Genomic DNA, 22,036 nt, shown 5'->3' with positions numbered 1-22,036 from the left:
GTAATCCACCCGTTCCACTCGTTCAACATGCAGAAAAATCAATCCCAAAACTTAACGGTAAACTTCGTCCAAACAAGTCAAGCAATGTTTCTAATCAATCCTGAGGTACCCTAATATGTAAATAAACGATACAATTAAAGACGGAATGTAGTATGTTCAATATCGCCGATAAATAACGAAGTGTACGCCCTCATCCACGCGCGCCTCAAGACTACAGTCAAAATGAGAGCCACCTTGAAAAACTACAACTACTAACTAATTTAAAAAATAAAAAGCCTGAAACGCTTTCTAAAGACGGTTGACATCTAGTGGAAGTCAGGAACTGCAATCTGGGAGGAATTCCTTCGAATATTCCATAGACAAGCATTTGAATGGCCTGTGACCTCAACAAAAAAAAATGTCCAGATGGATTCTCCTCTGGTTTTTTCTCCTGCCATATCAGTTCTGTTATACTCACAGACATTATTTTAACAGTTTTGGAAACTTCATATGCATATCCTAGCTTCTGGGCCTGAGTAACAGGCAGTTTACTTTGGGCATGTCATTCGTCCAAATTTCCAAATACTGCCCCCTAGCCTTTTAACCAGGTATTAATATTAATATTACTCAGTTCCTTTGGCTTTGATGCCTCATGCTTGAGTATTGCTCTGTTCAAGTAGACTGTGATTTTGCTGTGGTCTGATGGGGGTGTCAGTGGGCAGACTGTGAACGCTCTGAGAGACTCTGGGTTGAGTATTACTCTGTTCAAGTAGACTGTGATTTTGCTGTGGTCTGAGAGGGGTGTCAGTGGGCAGACTGTGAACGCTCTGAGTGACTCTGGGTTGAGGTCAGTTTTTTAATTTATTTATTTCACCTTTATTTAACCAGGTAGGCCAGTTGAGAACAAGTTCTCATTTACAACTGCGACCTGGCCAAGATAAAGCAAAGCGGTGCGACAAAAATAACAACACAGAGTTACACATAGGATAAACAAATGTTCAGTCAGTAATGCAATATAAAAATATATGTGCAGTGTGTGCAAATGTAGTAAGATTAGGGTGGTAAGGCAATAAATGGGAAATAGTGGCAAAAATAATTACAATTTAGCATTAACATTGGAGTGATAGATGTGCAGATGATGATGTGCAAGTAGAGATACTGGGGTGCAAAAGAGCAAACAAACGAAAAATAACAATATGGGGATGGGAAGTTGGCTGGCCTACTTACAGATGGGCTGTGTACAGGTACAATGATCGGTAAGCTGCTCTGACAGCTGGTGCTAAAAGTTAGTGAGGGAGATATAAGTCCTTAGCTTCAGTGATTTTTGCAGTTCGTTCCAGTCATTGGCAGCAGAGAACTGGAAGAAAAGGCGGCCAAAGCAGGTGAGGGCTTTGGGGATGACCAGTGAAATATACCTGCTGGAGCGTGTGCTACGGGTGGGTGTTGCTATGGTGACCAGTGAGCTGAGATAAGGCGGGGCTTTACCTAGCAAAGACTTATAGATAACCTGGAGCCAGTGGGTTTGGCGACGAATATGTAGCGAGGGCCAGCCAACGAGAGCATACAGGTCGCAGTGGTGGGTAGTATATGGGGCTTTGGTGATAAAATGGATGGCACTGTGATAGACTGCATCCAATTTGCCAAGTAGAGTGTTGGAGGCTATTTTGTATATGACATCGCCGAAGTCAAGGATCGGTAGGATAGCCAATTTTACAAGGGTATGTTTGGCAGCATGAGTGATGGAGGCTTTGTTGCGAAATTGGAAGCCAATTCTAGATTAAATTTTTGGATTGGAGATGCTTCATGTGAGTCTGGAAGGAGAGTTTACAGTCTAACCAGACACCTAGGTATTTGTAGTTGTCCACATATTCTAAGTCAGAACCGTCCAGAGTAGTGATGCTAGTCGGGCGGGTGGGTTGAAGAGCATGCATTTAGTTTTACTAACATTTAAGAGCAGTTAGAGGCCACAGAAGGAGTGTTGTATGGTATTGAAACTCGTTTGGAGGTTTGTTAACAGTGTACAGAGAAGGGCCAGATGTATACAGAATGGTGTCGTCTGCGTAGAGGTGGATCAGAGAATCACCAGCAGCAAGAGCGACATCATTGAAATATAAAGAGAAAAGAATCGGCCCGAGAATTGAACCCTGTGTCACCCCCATAGAGACTGCCAGAGGTCCAGACAACAGGCCCTCCGATTTGACACACTGAACTCTATCTGAGAAGTAGTTGGTGAACCAAGCGAGGCAGTCATTTGAGAAATCAAGGCTGTTGAGTCTGCCTTTAAGAATGCGGTGATTGACAGAGTCGAAGCCTTGGCCAGATCGATGAAGACAGCTGCACAGTAATGTCTCTTATCGATGGCGGTTATGATATTGTTTAGGACCTTGAGCGTGGCTGAGGTTCACCCGTGACCAGCTCGGAATCCAGATTGCATGGTGGAGAAGGTACGGTGGGATTCGAAATGGTCGGTAATTTGTTTGTTAACTTGGCTTTCGAAGACTTTAGAAAGGCAGGGCAGGAAGATATAGGTCTATAACAGTTTGCTTCTAGAGTGTCTCCCCCTTTGAAGAGGGAGATGACCGCAACAGCTTTCAAATCTTTAGGGATCTCAGACGATACGAAAGAGAGGTTGAACAGGCTAAAAAATAGGGGTTGCAACAATTTCGGCAGATCATTTTAGAAGAAAGAGAGGGTCCAGATTTTGCAGCTCTTTCAGAACATCAGCTATCTGGATTTGGGTGAAGGAGAAGCGGGGGTGGAGCTTGGGCAAGTTGCTGCGGGGGGTGAGAGAGCTGTTTGCCGGGGTAGGGGTATGTAGGAGTAGCCAGGTGCAATACATTTGCAGAAATGTCTAAGAACATGTTTTCACTTTGTCATCATGGGGTATTGTGATGTCATTATGGGGTATTGTGATGTCATCATGGGGTATTGTGATGTCATCATGGGGTATTGTGTGCAGCTGGTTGAGAAAAACAATCCATTTAATACATTTTGAATTCAGGCTGTAACCAGGACAAAATGTGGAATACGTCAAGGGATGTGAATTATTTTCTGTATGTAGGGTTGGATTATAAAATGAACAGAGTATTTCCACAGTGTTTTAAAGTCTACTGAGTAACCAGAACAAGCCACAGGGCACTGCTGCCTACTGTGTTTACTCCACCTGACTGGCCTAATGGATGGGATGCTAGCGGACACAAGGGGGTGTTTCACAGGTTTGAAAAACAACAGGAGAGAGGAGAAAGATAAACATCTTGCTGTATACTCTCTCTCTCTCACATTCTTGCTCTCTGTCTCTTTCGTTCTCACTCTCACTCTTGATCACTCTCTCGCTCTCCCTATCCCACTTCCTCTCTCTCTTTCTCTTTCTCTCTCTCTCTTTCTCTCTCTCTCGCTCTCTCTCTCTCGCTCTCTCTCTCTCGCTCTCTCTCTCTCGCTCTCTTTCTCTCGCTCTCTTTCTCTCGCTCTCTCTCTCTCTCTCGCTCTCTCTCTCTCTCTCTCTCTCTCTCTCTCTCTCTCTCTCTCTCTCTCTCTCTCTCTCCTCTCTCTCTCTCTCTCTCTCTCTCTCTCTCTCTCTCTCTCTCTCTCTCTCTCTCTCTCTCTCTCTCTCTCTCTCTCTCTCGCTCTCTTTCTCTTTCACACTCTCTTTCTCTCTCACACTCTCTTTCTCTCTCACACTCTCTCTCGCTCTCTCGCTTTCTCGCTCTCCCACTTCCTCTCTCTCTCTCTCTCTCTCTCTCTCTCTCTCTCTCTCTCTCTCTCTCTCTCTCTCTCTCTCTCTCTGTACTATAAACATACAGAGAGAAACCTGGTGAAATATGTATGACTTTTAATATAGAATGTGCCGTTGCAGCCATAGCATGTGTCTTCTTGTAACCTTTGAACCCAGAAAATGTAGTTATTCCCAGTGCATTGTGAGTCATTGGGTAACATGGTGTGTTACCGACTGAGTTCAAACCCTGGCCTCCTGTGTTCCTCGACTGTGTTAGCCCACTGAGCTAAAGCCTAAGCGTTAGAATCATCTTATTTAGGCAGATGGAAAGTTAAGTTAAGTTAGTACAAAAAGACAGGTGTGGTTTTACATCGAGAGCAACAACATTTATTGCACAGCAAAATATATTCAGAATACCTTTGAACTGTCAACATCATAAAACTATTACTACATACTAGACCTGTAACTGTCAACATCATAAAACTATTACTACATACTAGACCTGTAACTGTCAACATCATAAAACTATTACTACATACTAGACCTTTCAACTGTCAACATCATAAAACTATTACTACATACTAGACCTGTAACTGTCAACATCATAATAAAACTATTACTACATACTAGACCTTTCAACCGTCAACATCATAAAACTATTACTACAGACTAGACCTTTCAACTGTCAACATCATAATAAAACTATTACTACATACTAGACCTTTCAACATCATAAAACTATTACTACATACTAGACCTTTTAACTGTCAACATCATAAAACTATTACTACATACTAGACCTTTCAACTGTCAACATCATAAAACTATTACTACATACTAGACCTTCAACAGTCAACATCATAAAACTATTACTACATACTAGACCTTTCAACTGTCAACATCATAAAACTATTACTACATACTAGACCTTCAACAGTCAACATCATCATAAAACTATTACTACATACTAGACCTTTCAACTGTCAACATCATAAAACTATTACTATATACTAGACCTTTCAACTGTCAACATCATAAAACTATTACTACATACTAGACCTTTAACTGTCAACATCAGAAAACTATCACTACATACTAGACCTTTCAACATCATAAAACTATTACTACATACTAGACCTTCAACAGTCAACATCATAATAAAACTATTACTACATACTAGACCTTTCAACAGTCAACATCATAAAACTATTACTATATACTAGACCTTTCAACTGTCAACATCATAATAAAACTATTACTACATACTAGACCTTTCAACATCATAAAACTATTACTACATACTAGACCTTTCAACTGTCAACATCATAAAACTATTACTATATACTAGACCTTTCAACTGTCAACATCATAAAACTATTACTACATACTAGACCTTTCAACTGTCAACATCATAAAACTATTACTACATACTAGACCTTTCAACATCATAAAACTATTACTACATACTAGACCTTTTAACTGTCAACATCATAAAACTATTACTATATACTAGACCTTTCAACTGTCAACATCATAAAACTATTACTACATACTAGACCTTTCAACTGTCAACATCATAAAACTATTACTACATACTAGACCTTTCAACTGTCAACATCATAAAACTATTACTACATACTAGACATTTCAACTGTCAACATCATAAAACTATTACTGCATACTAGACCTTTCAACATCATAAAACTATTACTACATACTAGACCTTTCAACATCATAAAACTATTACTACATACTAGACCTTTCAACTGTCAACATCATAAAACTATTACTACATACTAGACCTTTCAACTGTCAACATCATTAAACTATTACTACATACTAGACATTTCAACTGTCAACATCATAAAACTATTACTACATACTAGACCTTTCAACTGTCAACATCATAATAAAACTATTACTACAGACTAGACCTTTCAACTGTCAACATCATAAAACTATTACTACATACTAGACCTTTCAACATCATAAAACTATTACTACATACTAGACCTTTCAACTGTCAACATCATAATAAAACTATTACTACAGACTAGACCTTTCAACTGTCAACATCATAAAACTATTACTACATACTAGACCTTTCAACATCATAAAACTATTACTACATACTAGACCTTTCAACTGTCAACATCATAAAACTATTACAACATACTAGACCTTCAACTGTCAACATAATAAAACTATTACTACATACTAGACCTTCAACTGTCAACATCATAAAACTATTACTACATACTAGACCTTTCAACTGTCAACATCATAAAACTATTACTACAGACTAGACCTTTCAACTGTCAACATCATAATAAAACTATTACTACATACTAGACCTTTCAACATCATAAAACTATTACTACATACTAGACCTTTAACTGTCAACATCATACAACTATTACGACATACTAGACCTTTAACTGTCAACATCATAATAAAACTATTACTACATACTAGACCTTTAACTGTCAACATCATAAAACTATTACTACATACTAGACCTTTCAACATCATAAAACTATTACTACATACTAGACCTTTCAACTGTCAACATCATAAAACTATTACTACATACTAGACCTTTAACTGTCAACATCATAAAACTATTACTACATACTAGACCTTTCAACATCATAAAACTATTACTACATACTAGACCTTTCAACTGTCAACATCAGAAAACTCTTACTACATACTAGACCTTTCAACTGTCAACATCAGAAAACTATTACTACATACTAGACCTTTAACTGTCAACATCAGAAAACTATTACTACATACTAGACCTTTAACTGTCAACATCAGAAAACTATTACTACATACTAGACCTGTAACTGTCAACATCATAATAAAACTATTACTACATACTAGACCTTTCAACTGTCAACATCAGAAAACTATTACTACATACTAGACCTTTCAACTGTCAACATCATAAAACTATTACTACATACTAGACCTTTCAACATCATAAAACTATTACTACATACTAGACCTTTCAACATCAAAAAACTATTACTACATACTAGACCTTTCAACATCATAAAACTATTACTACATACTAGACCTTTTAACTGTCAACATCAGAAAACTATTACTACATACTAGACCTTTCAACTGTCAACATCATAAAACTATTACTACATACTAGACCTTTCAACTGTCAACATCATAAAACTATTACTACATACTAGACCTTTAACTGTCAACATCAGAAAACTATTACTACATACTAGACCTTTCAACTGTCAACATCAGAAAACTATTACTACATACTAGACCTTTCAACTGTCAACATCATAAAACTATTACGACATACTAGACCTTTCAACATCATAAAACTATTACTACATACTAGACCTTTCAACTGTCAACATCATAAAATTATTACTACATACTAGACCTGTAACTGTCAACATCATAATAAAACTATTACTACATACTATACCTTTCAAGTGTCAACATCATAATAAAACTATTACTACATACTAGACCTTTCAACTGTCAACATCATAAAACTATTACTATATACTATACCTTTCAAGTGTCAACATCATAATAAAACTATTACTACATACTAGACCTTTCAACTGTCAACATCATAAAACTATTACTATATACTAGATCTTTCAACTGTCAACATCATAAAAATATTACTACATACTAGACTTTCAACTGTCAACATCAGAAAACTATTACTACATACTAGACCTTTCAACTGTCAACATCATAAAACTATTACTACATAGTAGACCTTTCAACTGTCAACATCATTAAACTATTACTACATACTAGACCTTTCAACTGTCAACATCATTAAACTATTACTACATACTAGACCTTTCAACTGTCAACATCATAAAACTACTACTACATACTAGACCTGTAACTGTCAACATCATAATAAAACTATTACTACATACTAGACCTTTAACAGTCAACATCATCATAAAACTATTACTACATACTAGACCTTTCAACTGTCAACATCATAAAACTATTACTACATACTAGACCTTTCAACTGTCAACATCATAAAACTATTACTACATACTAGACCTTTAACTGTCAACATCATCATAAAACTATTACTACATACTAGACCTTTAACTGTCAACATCATCATAAAACTATTACTACATACTAGACCTTTCAACTGTCAACATCATAAAACTATTACTACATACTAGACCTTTCAACTGTCAACATCATAAAACTATTACTACATACTAGACCTTTCAACATCATAAAACTATTACTACATACTAGACCTTTTAACTGTCAACATCAGAAAACTATTACTACATACTAGACCTTTTAACTGTCAACATCATAAAACTATTACTACATACTAGACCTTTCAACATCATAAAACTATGACTACATACTAGACCTTTCAACATCATAAAACTATTACTACATACTAGACCTTTCAACTGTCAACATCATAATAAAACTATTACGACATACTAGACCTTTCAACATCATAAAACTATTACTACATACTAGACCTTTTAACTGTCAACATCAGAAAACTATTACTACATACTAGACCTTTTAACTGTCAACATCATAAAACTATTACTACATACTAGACCTTTCAACATCATAAAACTATTACTACATACTAGACCTTTCAACTGTCAACATCAGAAAACTCTTACTACATACTAGACCTTTCAACTGTCAACATCAGAAAACTATTACTACATACTAGACCTTTAACTGTCAACATCAGAAAACTATTACTACATACTAGACTTTTAACTGTCAACATCAGAAAACTATTACTACATACTAGACCTGTAACTGTCAACATCATAATAAAACTATTACTACATACTAGACCTTTCAACTGTCAACATCAGAAAACTATTACTACATACTAGACCTTTCAACTGTCAACATCATAAAACTATTACTACATACTAGACCTTTCAACATCATAAAACTATTACTACATACTAGACCTTTCAACATCATAAAAATATTACTACATACTAGACCTTTCAACTGTCAACATCATAAAACTATTACTACATACTAGACCTTTCAACTGTCAACATCATAAAACTATTACTACATACTAGACCTTTAACTGTCAACATCAGAAAACTATTACTACATACTAGACCTTTCAACTGTCAACATCATAAAACTATTACGACATACTAGACCTTTCAACATCATAAAACTATTACTACATACTAGACCTTTCAACATCATAAAACTATTACTACATACTAGACCTTTCAACTGTCAACATCATTAAACTATTACTACATACTAGACCTTTAACTGTCAACATCATAAAACTATTACTACATACTAGACCTTTCAACATCATAAAACTATTACTACATACTAGACCTTTCAACTGTCAACATCATAAAATTATTACTACATACTAGACCTGTAACTGTCAACATCATAATAAAACTATTACTACAGACTAGACCTTTCAACTGTCAACATCATAAAACTATTACTATATACTATACCTTTCAAGTGTCAACATCATAATAAAACTATTACTACATACTAGACCTTTCAACTGTCAACATCATAAAACTATTACTATATACTAGATCTTTCAACTGTCAACATCATAAAAATATTACTACATACTAGACTTTCAACTGTCAACATCAGAAAACTATTACTACATACTAGACCTTTCAACTGTCAACATCATAAAACTACTACTACATACTAGACCTTTTAACTGTCAACATCATAATAAAACTATTACTACATACTAGACCTTTAACAGTCAACATCATCATAAAACTATTACTACATACTAGACCTTTCAACTGTCAACATCATAAAACTATTACTACATACTAGACCTTTCAACTGTCAACATCATAAAACTATTACTACATACTAGACCTTTAACTGTCAACATCATAAAACTATTACTACATACTAGACCTTTCAACATCATAAAACTATTACTACATACTAGACCTTTCAACTGTCAACATCATAAAACTATTACTATATACTAGACCTTTCAACTGTCAACATCATAAAACTATTACTACATACTAGACCTTTAACTGTCAACATCAGAAAACTATCACTACATACTAGACCTTTCAACATCATAAAACTATTACTACATACTAGACCTTCAACAGTCAACATCATAATAAAACTATTACTACATACTAGACCTTTCAACAGTCAACATCATAAAACTATTACTATATACTAGACCTTTCAACTGTCAACATCATAATAAAACTATTACTACATACTAGACCTTTCAACATCATAAAACTATTACTACATACTAGACCTTTCAACTGTCAACATCATAAAACTATTACTATATACTAGACCTTTCAACTGTCAACATCATAAAACTATTACTACATACTAGACCTTTCAACTGTCAACATCATAAAACTATTACTACATACTAGACCTTTCAACATCATAAAACTATTACTACATACTAGACCTTTTAACTGTCAACATCATAAAACTATTACTATATACTAGACCTTTCAACTGTCAACATCATAAAACTATTACTACATACTAGACCTTTCAACTGTCAACATCATAAAACTATTACTACATACTAGACCTTTCAACTGTCAACATCATAAAACTATTACTACATACTAGACATTTCAACTGTCAACATCATAAAACTATTACTGCATACTAGACCTTTCAACATCATAAAACTATTACTACATACTAGACCTTTCAACATCATAAAACTATTACTACATACTAGACCTTTCAACTGTCAACATCATAAAACTATTACTACATACTAGACCTTTCAACTGTCAACATCATTAAACTATTACTACATACTAGACATTTCAACTGTCAACATCATAAAACTATTACTACATACTAGACCTTTCAACTGTCAACATCATAATAAAACTATTACTACAGACTAGACCTTTCAACTGTCAACATCATAAAACTATTACTACATACTAGACCTTTCAACATCATAAAACTATTACTACATACTAGACCTTTCAACTGTCAACATCATAATAAAACTATTACTACAGACTAGACCTTTCAACTGTCAACATCATAAAACTATTACTACATACTAGACCTTTCAACATCATAAAACTATTACTACATACTAGACCTTTCAACTGTCAACATCATAAAACTATTACAACATACTAGACCTTCAACTGTCAACATAATAAAACTATTACTACATACTAGACCTTCAACTGTCAACATCATAAAACTATTACTACATACTAGACCTTTCAACTGTCAACATCATAAAACTATTACTACAGACTAGACCTTTCAACTGTCAACATCATAATAAAACTATTACTACATACTAGACCTTTCAACATCATAAAACTATTACTACATACTAGACCTTTAACTGTCAACATCATACAACTATTACGACATACTAGACCTTTAACTGTCAACATCATAATAAAACTATTACTACATACTAGACCTTTAACTGTCAACATCATAAAACTATTACTACATACTAGACCTTTCAACATCATAAAACTATTACTACATACTAGACCTTTCAACTGTCAACATCATAAAACTATTACTACATACTAGACCTTTAACTGTCAACATCATAAAACTATTACTACATACTAGACCTTTCAACATCATAAAACTATTACTACATACTAGACCTTTCAACTGTCAACATCAGAAAACTCTTACTACATACTAGACCTTTCAACTGTCAACATCAGAAAACTATTACTACATACTAGACCTTTAACTGTCAACATCAGAAAACTATTACTACATACTAGACCTTTAACTGTCAACATCAGAAAACTATTACTACATACTAGACCTGTAACTGTCAACATCATAATAAAACTATTACTACATACTAGACCTTTCAACTGTCAACATCAGAAAACTATTACTACATACTAGACCTTTCAACTGTCAACATCATAAAACTATTACTACATACTAGACCTTTCAACATCATAAAACTATTACTACATACTAGACCTTTCAACATCAAAAAACTATTACTACATACTAGACCTTTCAACATCATAAAACTATTACTACATACTAGACCTTTTAACTGTCAACATCAGAAAACTATTACTACATACTAGACCTTTCAACTGTCAACATCATAAAACTATTACTACATACTAGACCTTTCAACTGTCAACATCATAAAACTATTACTACATACTAGACCTTTAACTGTCAACATCAGAAAACTATTACTACATACTAGACCTTTCAACTGTCAACATCAGAAAACTATTACTACATACTAGACCTTTCAACTGTCAACATCATAAAACTATTACGACATACTAGACCTTTCAACATCATAAAACTATTACTACATACTAGACCTTTCAACATCATAAAACTATTACTACATACTAGACCTTTCAACTGTCAACATCATTAAACTATTACTACATACTAGACCTTTAACTGTCAACATCATAAAACTATTACTACATACTAGACCTTTCAACATCATAAAACTATTACTACATACTAGACCTTTCAACTGTCAACATCATAAAATTATTACTACATACTAGACCTGTAACTGTCAACATCATAATAAAACTATTACTACATACTATACCTTTCAAGTGTCAACATCATAATAAAACTATTACTACATACTAGACCTTTCAACTGTCAACATCATAAAACTATTACTATATACTATACCTTTCAAGTGTCAACATCATAATAAAACTATTACTACATACTAGACCTTTCAACTGTCAACATCATAAAACTATTACTATATACTAGATCTTTCAACTGTCAACATCATAAAAATATTACTACATACTAGACTTTCAACTGTCAACATCAGAAAACTATTACTACATACTAGACCTTTCAACTGTCAACATCATAAAACTATTACTACATAGTAGACCTTTCAACTGTCAACATCATTAAACTATTACTACATACTAGACCTTTCAACTGTCAACATCATTAAACTATTACTACATACTAGACCTTTCAACTGTCAACATCATAAAACTACTACTACATACTAGACCTGTAACTGTCAACATCATAATAAAACTATTACTACATACTAGACCTTTAACAGTCAACATCATCATAAAACTATTACTACATACTAGACCTTTCAACTGTCAACATCATAAAACTATTACTACATACTAGACCTTTCAACTGTCAACATCATAAAACTATTACTACATACTAGACCTTTAACTGTCAACATCATCATAAAACTATTACTACATACTAGACCTTTAACTGTCAACATCATCATAAAACTATTACTACATACTAGACCTTTCAACTGTCAACATCATAAAACTATTACTACATACTAGACCTTTCAACTGTCAACATCATAAAACTATTACTACATACTAGACCTTTCAACATCATAAAACTATTACTACATACTAGACCTTTTAACTGTCAACATCAGAAAACTATTACTACATACTAGACCTTTTAACTGTCAACATCATAAAACTATTACTACATACTAGACCTTTCAACATCATAAAACTATGACTACATACTAGACCTTTCAACATCATAAAACTATTACTACATACTAGACCTTTCAACTGTCAACATCATAATAAAACTATTACGACATACTAGACCTTTCAACATCATAAAACTATTACTACATACTAGACCTTTTAACTGTCAACATCAGAAAACTATTACTACATACTAGACCTTTTAACTGTCAACATCATAAAACTATTACTACATACTAGACCTTTCAACATCATAAAACTATTACTACATACTAGACCTTTCAACTGTCAACATCAGAAAACTCTTACTACATACTAGACCTTTCAACTGTCAACATCAGAAAACTATTACTACATACTAGACCTTTAACTGTCAACATCAGAAAACTATTACTACATACTAGACTTTTAACTGTCAACATCAGAAAACTATTACTACATACTAGACCTGTAACTGTCAACATCATAATAAAACTATTACTACATACTAGACCTTTCAACTGTCAACATCAGAAAACTATTACTACATACTAGACCTTTCAACTGTCAACATCATAAAACTATTACTACATACTAGACCTTTCAACATCATAAAACTATTACTACATACTAGACCTTTCAACATCATAAAAATATTACTACATACTAGACCTTTCAACTGTCAACATCATAAAACTATTACTACATACTAGACCTTTCAACTGTCAACATCATAAAACTATTACTACATACTAGACCTTTAACTGTCAACATCAGAAAACTATTACTACATACTAGACCTTTCAACTGTCAACATCATAAAACTATTACGACATACTAGACCTTTCAACATCATAAAACTATTACTACATACTAGACCTTTCAACATCATAAAACTATTACTACATACTAGACCTTTCAACTGTCAACATCATTAAACTATTACTACATACTAGACCTTTAACTGTCAACATCATAAAACTATTACTACATACTAGACCTTTCAACATCATAAAACTATTACTACATACTAGACCTTTCAACTGTCAACATCATAAAATTATTACTACATACTAGACCTGTAACTGTCAACATCATAATAAAACTATTACTACAGACTAGACCTTTCAACTGTCAACATCATAAAACTATTACTATATACTATACCTTTCAAGTGTCAACATCATAATAAAACTATTACTACATACTAGACCTTTCAACTGTCAACATCATAAAACTATTACTATATACTAGATCTTTCAACTGTCAACATCATAAAAATATTACTACATACTAGACTTTCAACTGTCAACATCAGAAAACTATTACTACATACTAGACCTTTCAACTGTCAACATCATAAAACTACTACTACATACTAGACCTTTTAACTGTCAACATCATAATAAAACTATTACTACATACTAGACCTTTAACAGTCAACATCATCATAAAACTATTACTACATACTAGACCTTTCAACTGTCAACATCATAAAACTATTACTACATACTAGACCTTTCAACTGTCAACATCATAAAACTATTACTACATACTAGACCTTTAACTGTCAACATCATAAAACTATTACTACATACTAGACCTTTAACTGTCAACATCATCATAAAACTATTACTACATACTAGACCTTTCAACTGTCAACATCATAAAACTATTACTACATACTAGACCTTTATCTGTCAACATCATAAAACTATTACTACATACTAGACCTTTAACTGTCAACATCATCATAAAACTATTACTACATACTAGACCTTTCAACTGTCAACATCATCATAAAACTATTACTACATACTAGACCTTTCAACTTTCAACATCATAAAACTATTACTACATACTAGACCTTTCAACATCATAATAAAACTATTACTACATACTAGACCTTTCAACATCATAAAACTATTACTACATACTAGACCTTTCAACTGTCAACATCATAATAAAACTATTACTACATACTAGACCTTTCAACATCATAAAACTATTACTACATACTAGACCTTTCAACTGTCAACATCATAATAAAACTATTACTACATACTAGACCTTTCAACATCATAAAACTATTACTACATACTAGACCTTTCAACTGTCAACATCATAAAACTATTACTACATACTAGACCTTTCAACATCCTAAAACTATTACAACATACTAGACCTTTCAACTGTCAACATCATAAAACTATTACTACATACTAGACCTTTCAACTGTCAACATCATAAAACTATTACTACATACTAGACCTTTAACTGTCAACATCAGAAAACTATTACTACATACTAGACCTTTCAACTGTCAACATCATAAAACTATTACTACATACTAGACCTTTCAACTGTCAACATCATAAAACTATTACTACATACTAGACCTTTAACTGTCAACATCATCATAAAACTATTACTACATACTAGACCTTTCAACTGTCAACATCATAAAACTATTACTACATACTAGACCTTTCAACCGTCAACATCATAAAACTATTACTACATACTAGACCTTTCAACATCATAAAACTATTACTACATACTAGACCTTTCAACTGTCAACATCATAAAACTATTACTACATACTAGACCTTTCAACTGTCAACATCATAAAACTATTACTACAGACTAGACCTTTCAACTGTCAACATCATAAAACTATTACTACATACTAGACCTTTAACTGTCAACATCAGAAAACTATTACTACATACTAGACCTTTCAACTGTCAACATCAGAAAACTATTACTACATACTAGACCTTTCAACCGTCAACATCATAAAACTCTTACTACATACTAGACCTTTCAACTGTCAACATCATAAAACTATTACTACATACTAGACCTTTCAACTGTCAACATCATAAAACTATTACTACATACTAGACCTTTCAACTGTCAACATCATAAAACTATTACTACATACTAGACCTTTCAACTGTCAACATCATAAAACTATTACTACAGACTAGACCTTTCAACTGTCAACATCATAAAACTATTACTACATACTAGACCTTTAACTGTCAACATCAGAAAACTATTACTACATACTAGACCTTTCAACTGTCAACATCAGAAAACTATTACTACATACTAGACCTTTTAACTGTCAACTTCATAAAACTATTACTACATACTAGACCTTTCAACTGTCAACATCATAAAACAATTACTACATACTAGACCTTTCAACCGTCAACATCATAAAACTATTACTACAGACTAGACCTTTCAACTGTCAACATCATAATAAAACTATTACTATATACTAGACCTTTCAACATCATAAAACTATTACTACATACTAGACCTTTTAACTGTCAACATCATAAAACTATTACTACATACTAGACCTTTCAACTGTCAACATCATAAAACTATTACTACATACTAGACCTTTCAACATCATAAAACTATTCCTATATACTAGACCTTTCAACTGTCAACATCAGAAAACTCTTACTACATACTAGACCTTTCAACTGTCAACATCAGAAAACTATTACTACATACTAGACCTTTAACTGTCAACATCAGAAAACTATTACTACATACTAGACCTTTCAACTGTCAACATCAGAAAACTATTACTACATACTAGACCTTTAACTGTCAACATCAGAAAACTATTACTACATACTAGACCTTTCAACTGTCAACATCAGAAAACTATTACTACATACTAGACCTTTAACTGTCAACATCATAAAAATATTACTACATAGACCTTTCAACATTCACTCATTACTAAGTCATAATGGAACAATCACTACATTACTAAGCCATAATGGAACAATCACTACATTACTAAGTCATAATGGAACATTCACTACATTACTAATCACTTGTTCCATTATGGCTTAGTAATGTAGTGATTGTTCCATTATGGCTTAGTAATGTAGTGAATGTTCCATTATGGCTTAGTAATGTAGTGATTGTTCCATTATGGCTTAGTAATGTAGTGAATGTTCCATTATGGCTTAGTAATGTAGTGATTGTTCCATTGTGGCTTACTAATGTAGTGAATGTTCCATTATGGCTTAGTAATGTAGTGATTGTTCCATTATGGCTCAGTAATGTAGTGAATGTTCCATTATGGCTTAGTAATGTAGTGATTGTTCCATTATGGCTTAGTAATGTAGTGATTGTTCCATTATGGCGTAGTAATGTAGTGATTGTTCCATTATGGCTTAGTAATGTAGTGAATGTTCCATTATGGCTTAGTAATGTAGTGAATGTTCCATTATGGCTTAGTAATGTAGTGAATGTTCCATTATGGCTTAGTAATGTAGTGATTGTTCCATTATGGCTTAGTAATGTTCCATTGTGGCTTAGTAATGTAGTGAATATTCCATTATGGCTTAGTAATGTAGTGATTGTTCCATTATGGCTTAGTAATGTTCCATTGTGGCTTAGTAATATAGTGAATGTTCCATTATGGCTTAGTAATGTAGTGAATGTTCCACATTACTAAGCCATAATGGAACATTACTACATTACTAAGCCATAATGGAACATTACTACATTACTAAGCCATAATGGAACATTACTAAGCCGTAATGGAACATTACTACATTACTAAGCCATAATGGAACATTACTAAGCCGTAATGGAACATTACTACATTACTAAGCCATAATGGAACATTACTACATTACTAAGCCATAATGGAACATTACTAAGCCGTAATGGAACATTACTACATTACTAAGCCATAATGGAACATTACTAAGCCGTAATGGAACATTACTACATTACTAAGCCATAATGGAACATTACTAAGCCGTAATGGAACATTACTACATTACTAAGCCATAATGGAACATTACTACATTACTAAGCCATAATGGAACATTACTAAGCCGTAATGGAACATTACTACATTACTAAGCCATAATGGAACATTACTAAGCCGTAATGGAACATTACTACATTACTAAGCCATAATGGAACATTACTACATTACTAAGCCATAATGGAACATTACTAAGCCATAATGGAACATTCACAAATGAAAGGCTTGGAAAATCAGAACACCTTCAGTTGAATTGCAGGTGTTGGAAACATGTTGTCAACTACACTATTTAGTCAGTCGGAGCCTGGCGTGCAGCAGGTATTATCTATTGGGATCTGTTTCACACACCAACTGATAGGCATTACCTACCGGACAACACACTGACACACACACACACACACACACACACACACACACACACACACACACACACACACACACACACACACACACACAGACACACACAGACACACACAGACACACACACACACTGAAGGCTGTTAGGTACCATTAAAGGAACAGTCGTTCCATCTTACTGATCGTTTGTGATCGATAACTCAGTGTCCTACAATGCAATCCCTCACAGTGTCCTGCAATGCAATCCCTCACAGTGTCCTGCAATGCAATCCCTCACAGTGTCCTGCAATGCAATCCCTCAGTGTCCTGCAATACAATCCCTCAGTGTCCTGCAATACAATCCCTCAGTGTCCTGCAATACAATCCCTCAGTGTCCTGCAATACAATCCCTCAGTGTCCTGCAATACAATCCCTCATTGTCCTGCAATACAATCCCTCAGTGTCCTGCAATACAATCCCTCACAGTGTCCTGCAATAAAATCCCTCACAGTGTCCTGCAATACAATCCCTCAGTGTCCTGCAATGCAATCCCTCAGTGTCCTGCAATACAATCCCTCAGTGTCCTGCAATACAATCCCTCACAGTGTCCTGCAATGCAATCCCACAGTGTCCTGCAATACAATCCCTCAGTGTCCTGCAATAAAATCCCTCACAGTGTCCTGCAATACAATCCCTCAGTGTCCTGCAATACAATCCCTCAGTGTCCTGCAATACAATCCCTCACAGTGTCCTGCAATACAATCCCTCACAGTGTCCTGCAATACAATCCCTCACAGTGTCCTGCAATTTAAACCACTTTCCTCTCCCAATCCCTCCAACAAACCATTTTCCTCTCCCAATTCCTCCAAACAAACCACTTTCCTCTCCCAATCCCTCCATCAAACCATTTTCCTCTCCCAATCCCTCCAATAAACCACTTTCCTCTCCCAATCCCTCCAACAAACCATTTTCCTCTCCCAATCCCTCCAATAAACCACTTTCCTCTCTCAATCCCTCCAAACAAATCACTTTCCTCTCCCAATTCCTCCAAACAAACCACTTTCCTCTCCCAATTCCCCCAACAAACCATTTTCCTCTCCCAGTTCCTCCAACAAACCACTTTCCTCTCCCAATCCCTCCAATAAACCACTTTCCTCTCCCAATTCCTCCAAACAAACCACTTTCCTCTCCCAATTCCCCCAACAAACCACTTTCCTCTCCCAATCCCTCCAATAAACCACTTTCCTCTCCCAATTCCTCCAAACAAAACACTTTCCTCTCCCAATCCCTCCAAACAAACCATTTTCCTCTCCCAGTTCCTCCAACAAACCACTTTCCTCTCCCAATTCCCCCAACAAACCATTTTCCTCTCCCAGTTCCTCCAAACAAACCACTTTCCTCTCCCAATTCCTCCAAACAAACCAGTTTCCTCTCCCAGTTCCTCCAACAAACCACTTTCCTCTCCCTCCATTGCTCCAAAGGATATCAACAGTTAGACACTGAGACTGTGGTTTCTATTTTTGGCGTGTAAAATGCACGGGGCTTTGCAATTTCATCGTGTAAAAACTGACACGCTGGTTTTTCCCTGACGCCCGGTTCGGAAATGTACCTGTCTAACATCAGCTCCCTTGCCCTGAGGTGGGAAGGGGTGAACTATTTGAGCTGTGTCCTTCAGTTGAATGATAGGGCAAAATGTAACATTCCCGCCTAAATAGACATACTCAAACGTAATTATTTTTATGAGATGGCGATTTAAAAAAAAAAAAAAAACTGGTAATGTTGCGTAGTTTTGGAACTTTTGAGGTTCACAAGAATGCAAAAAATGGGATCTTACTTAGTGACAGAACAATATTGGCACTATTTCATGTAACTGACGACAGAGAATTGTTCTCTTAAACGTGCACTGCGCAGAGACATCATTCAAATGTGTGTAGACTAGTTACAATTTTAAGCAGGAAAGGGATGTCGTCCATCTGTGACCAGGAGAAAGTGGTATTGTTTTTTATTTCTATGAAATTATTTTAAAAAATATATAATAATAATAATGTTGAGTTCTAAATTCAGCTGAGAATATCATGCTGGGAGGTGGGAGAACCGGGCTGAGGGAGAGCCAGTGAGGATAATCCAATAGCGATATAGCAAGGGAAATATGAAGGAGATAGATTCCAGAGGCAATATTCCAGAGGCGGCAGGGGACGAGGGGAACAGTCAACAATAGCCCTCATAGCCTGGTTCCTCTCTAGGTTTCTTCCTAGGTTTTGGCCTTTCTTGGGAGTTTTTCCCTAGCCACCGTGCTTCTACACCTGCATTGCTTGCTGCTTGGGGTTTTAGGCTGGGTTTCTGTACAGCACTTCGAGATATTAGCTGATGTACGAAGGGCTATATAAAATAAACTTGATTTGATTTGATTGAACAAGCTGGTGATCGGAGGAAGGCTCCAGGCAGGTTTTAGGGGATCCCACAAAATGGCTACCCAGACTATTATTGGGTAGTTCCGAAGATATCTGAAAATAAGTTAATAATAACTATATAAAACCCCCCGAAACATAACTATGTTGTAGTTAAATGTAACCAGATGGTGACTACAACTAAGTTATTAAGTCCTTGACCACACTGTGTGGTTAAAAACGAATGCTTCCTACACTTTCAGTTAGACAAAATAAATGGAGCCGGCCGGAAAAGCAATTGTCTCAAATGTAATTTACTTGACGTATAGAAAATAATCATTTTGTATGGTATTCAAATAAGGATGAGATTTTACATCGAAGCAAAGGAGAAATATAAATCGTATTTTTCAGCCAAAGCCATTATCTAAGGGTAAGAATGGTCGAATAAGACAATTGTGTATGTGTGTGTGTGTGTGTGTGTGTGTGTGTGTGTGTGTGTGTGTGTGTGTGTGTGTGTGTGTGTGTGTGTGTGTGTGTGTGTGTGTGTGGTCTATTCTCTGAAACGCCAGAGCTACTAATCCAGTCCTGTAACTCTGCCTTCAACCTGATCCTTGACTGTCCAATAACCTCCTCTCCTCCTCTCCCACAGGGCACTGACTGACTGACAGCCACAACGATGATTAAATACACACCAACCTAACAACATCACTCACACACCCATTGGCTCACGAGGAGGAAGATACAACACATTGGCCCCGCCCCTTCACACTGTCTTTGGACAAAAACAAAAAAAACAGCCGCTTAGTCACGATAGGACGAGGAGAGAGCCGCGATGCTTTGTCCGGTGATGTTGACCCTGCAGGCGTTGTGCGTGTGTGTGTGTGTGGCCATGCAGCAATATCCAGCTGCCTGGGGCCACTATGACGTGTGTAAGAGTCAGATCTACACAGAGGACGGGTTAACGTGGGACTACATGGCCTGTCAACCAGAAGCTACAGTCATGACCAAGTACCTGACCGTCAGCCTGGACCCGCCCAATATCACCTGCGGAGACCCACCTGAGACATACTGCACACTGGTGAGTACTGGCAAACACACACACACATAAACACACACACACACGGCACGGACATATCTTGGTGAGTGTGATGGATGTACACACACACACACACACACACACACACACACACACACACACACACACACACACACACACACACACACACAGACACAGACACAGACACAGACACAGACACAGACACAGACACACACAGAC

General features: G+C 35.2%; 1 protein-coding gene across 3 annotated transcripts in view; it reads left to right on the top strand.

Moving 5' to 3' along the window:
* The window catches only part of LOC129823537 (netrin-G1-like), a 240,760-nt gene that overhangs the window by 22,696 nt on the left and 196,028 nt on the right, over positions 1 to 22,036 (top strand). For all 3 annotated transcript variants that reach the window (XM_055882334.1, XM_055882335.1, XM_055882333.1), the window contains exon 2: positions 21,410 to 21,838. In XM_055882334.1, the coding sequence (XP_055738309.1) occupies positions 21,593 to 21,838 (246 nt within the window). In that variant the 5' untranslated portion in view covers positions 21,410 to 21,592. The remainder of the gene's footprint in view (positions 1 to 21,409; positions 21,839 to 22,036) is intronic.

The sequence above is a fragment of the Salvelinus fontinalis genome, chromosome 26 (assembly GCF_029448725.1).
Source record: "Salvelinus fontinalis isolate EN_2023a chromosome 26, ASM2944872v1, whole genome shotgun sequence".
NCBI lineage: Eukaryota > Metazoa > Chordata > Actinopteri > Salmoniformes > Salmonidae > Salvelinus > Salvelinus fontinalis.
This window is presented reverse-complemented; position numbering and strand designations above follow the sequence as displayed.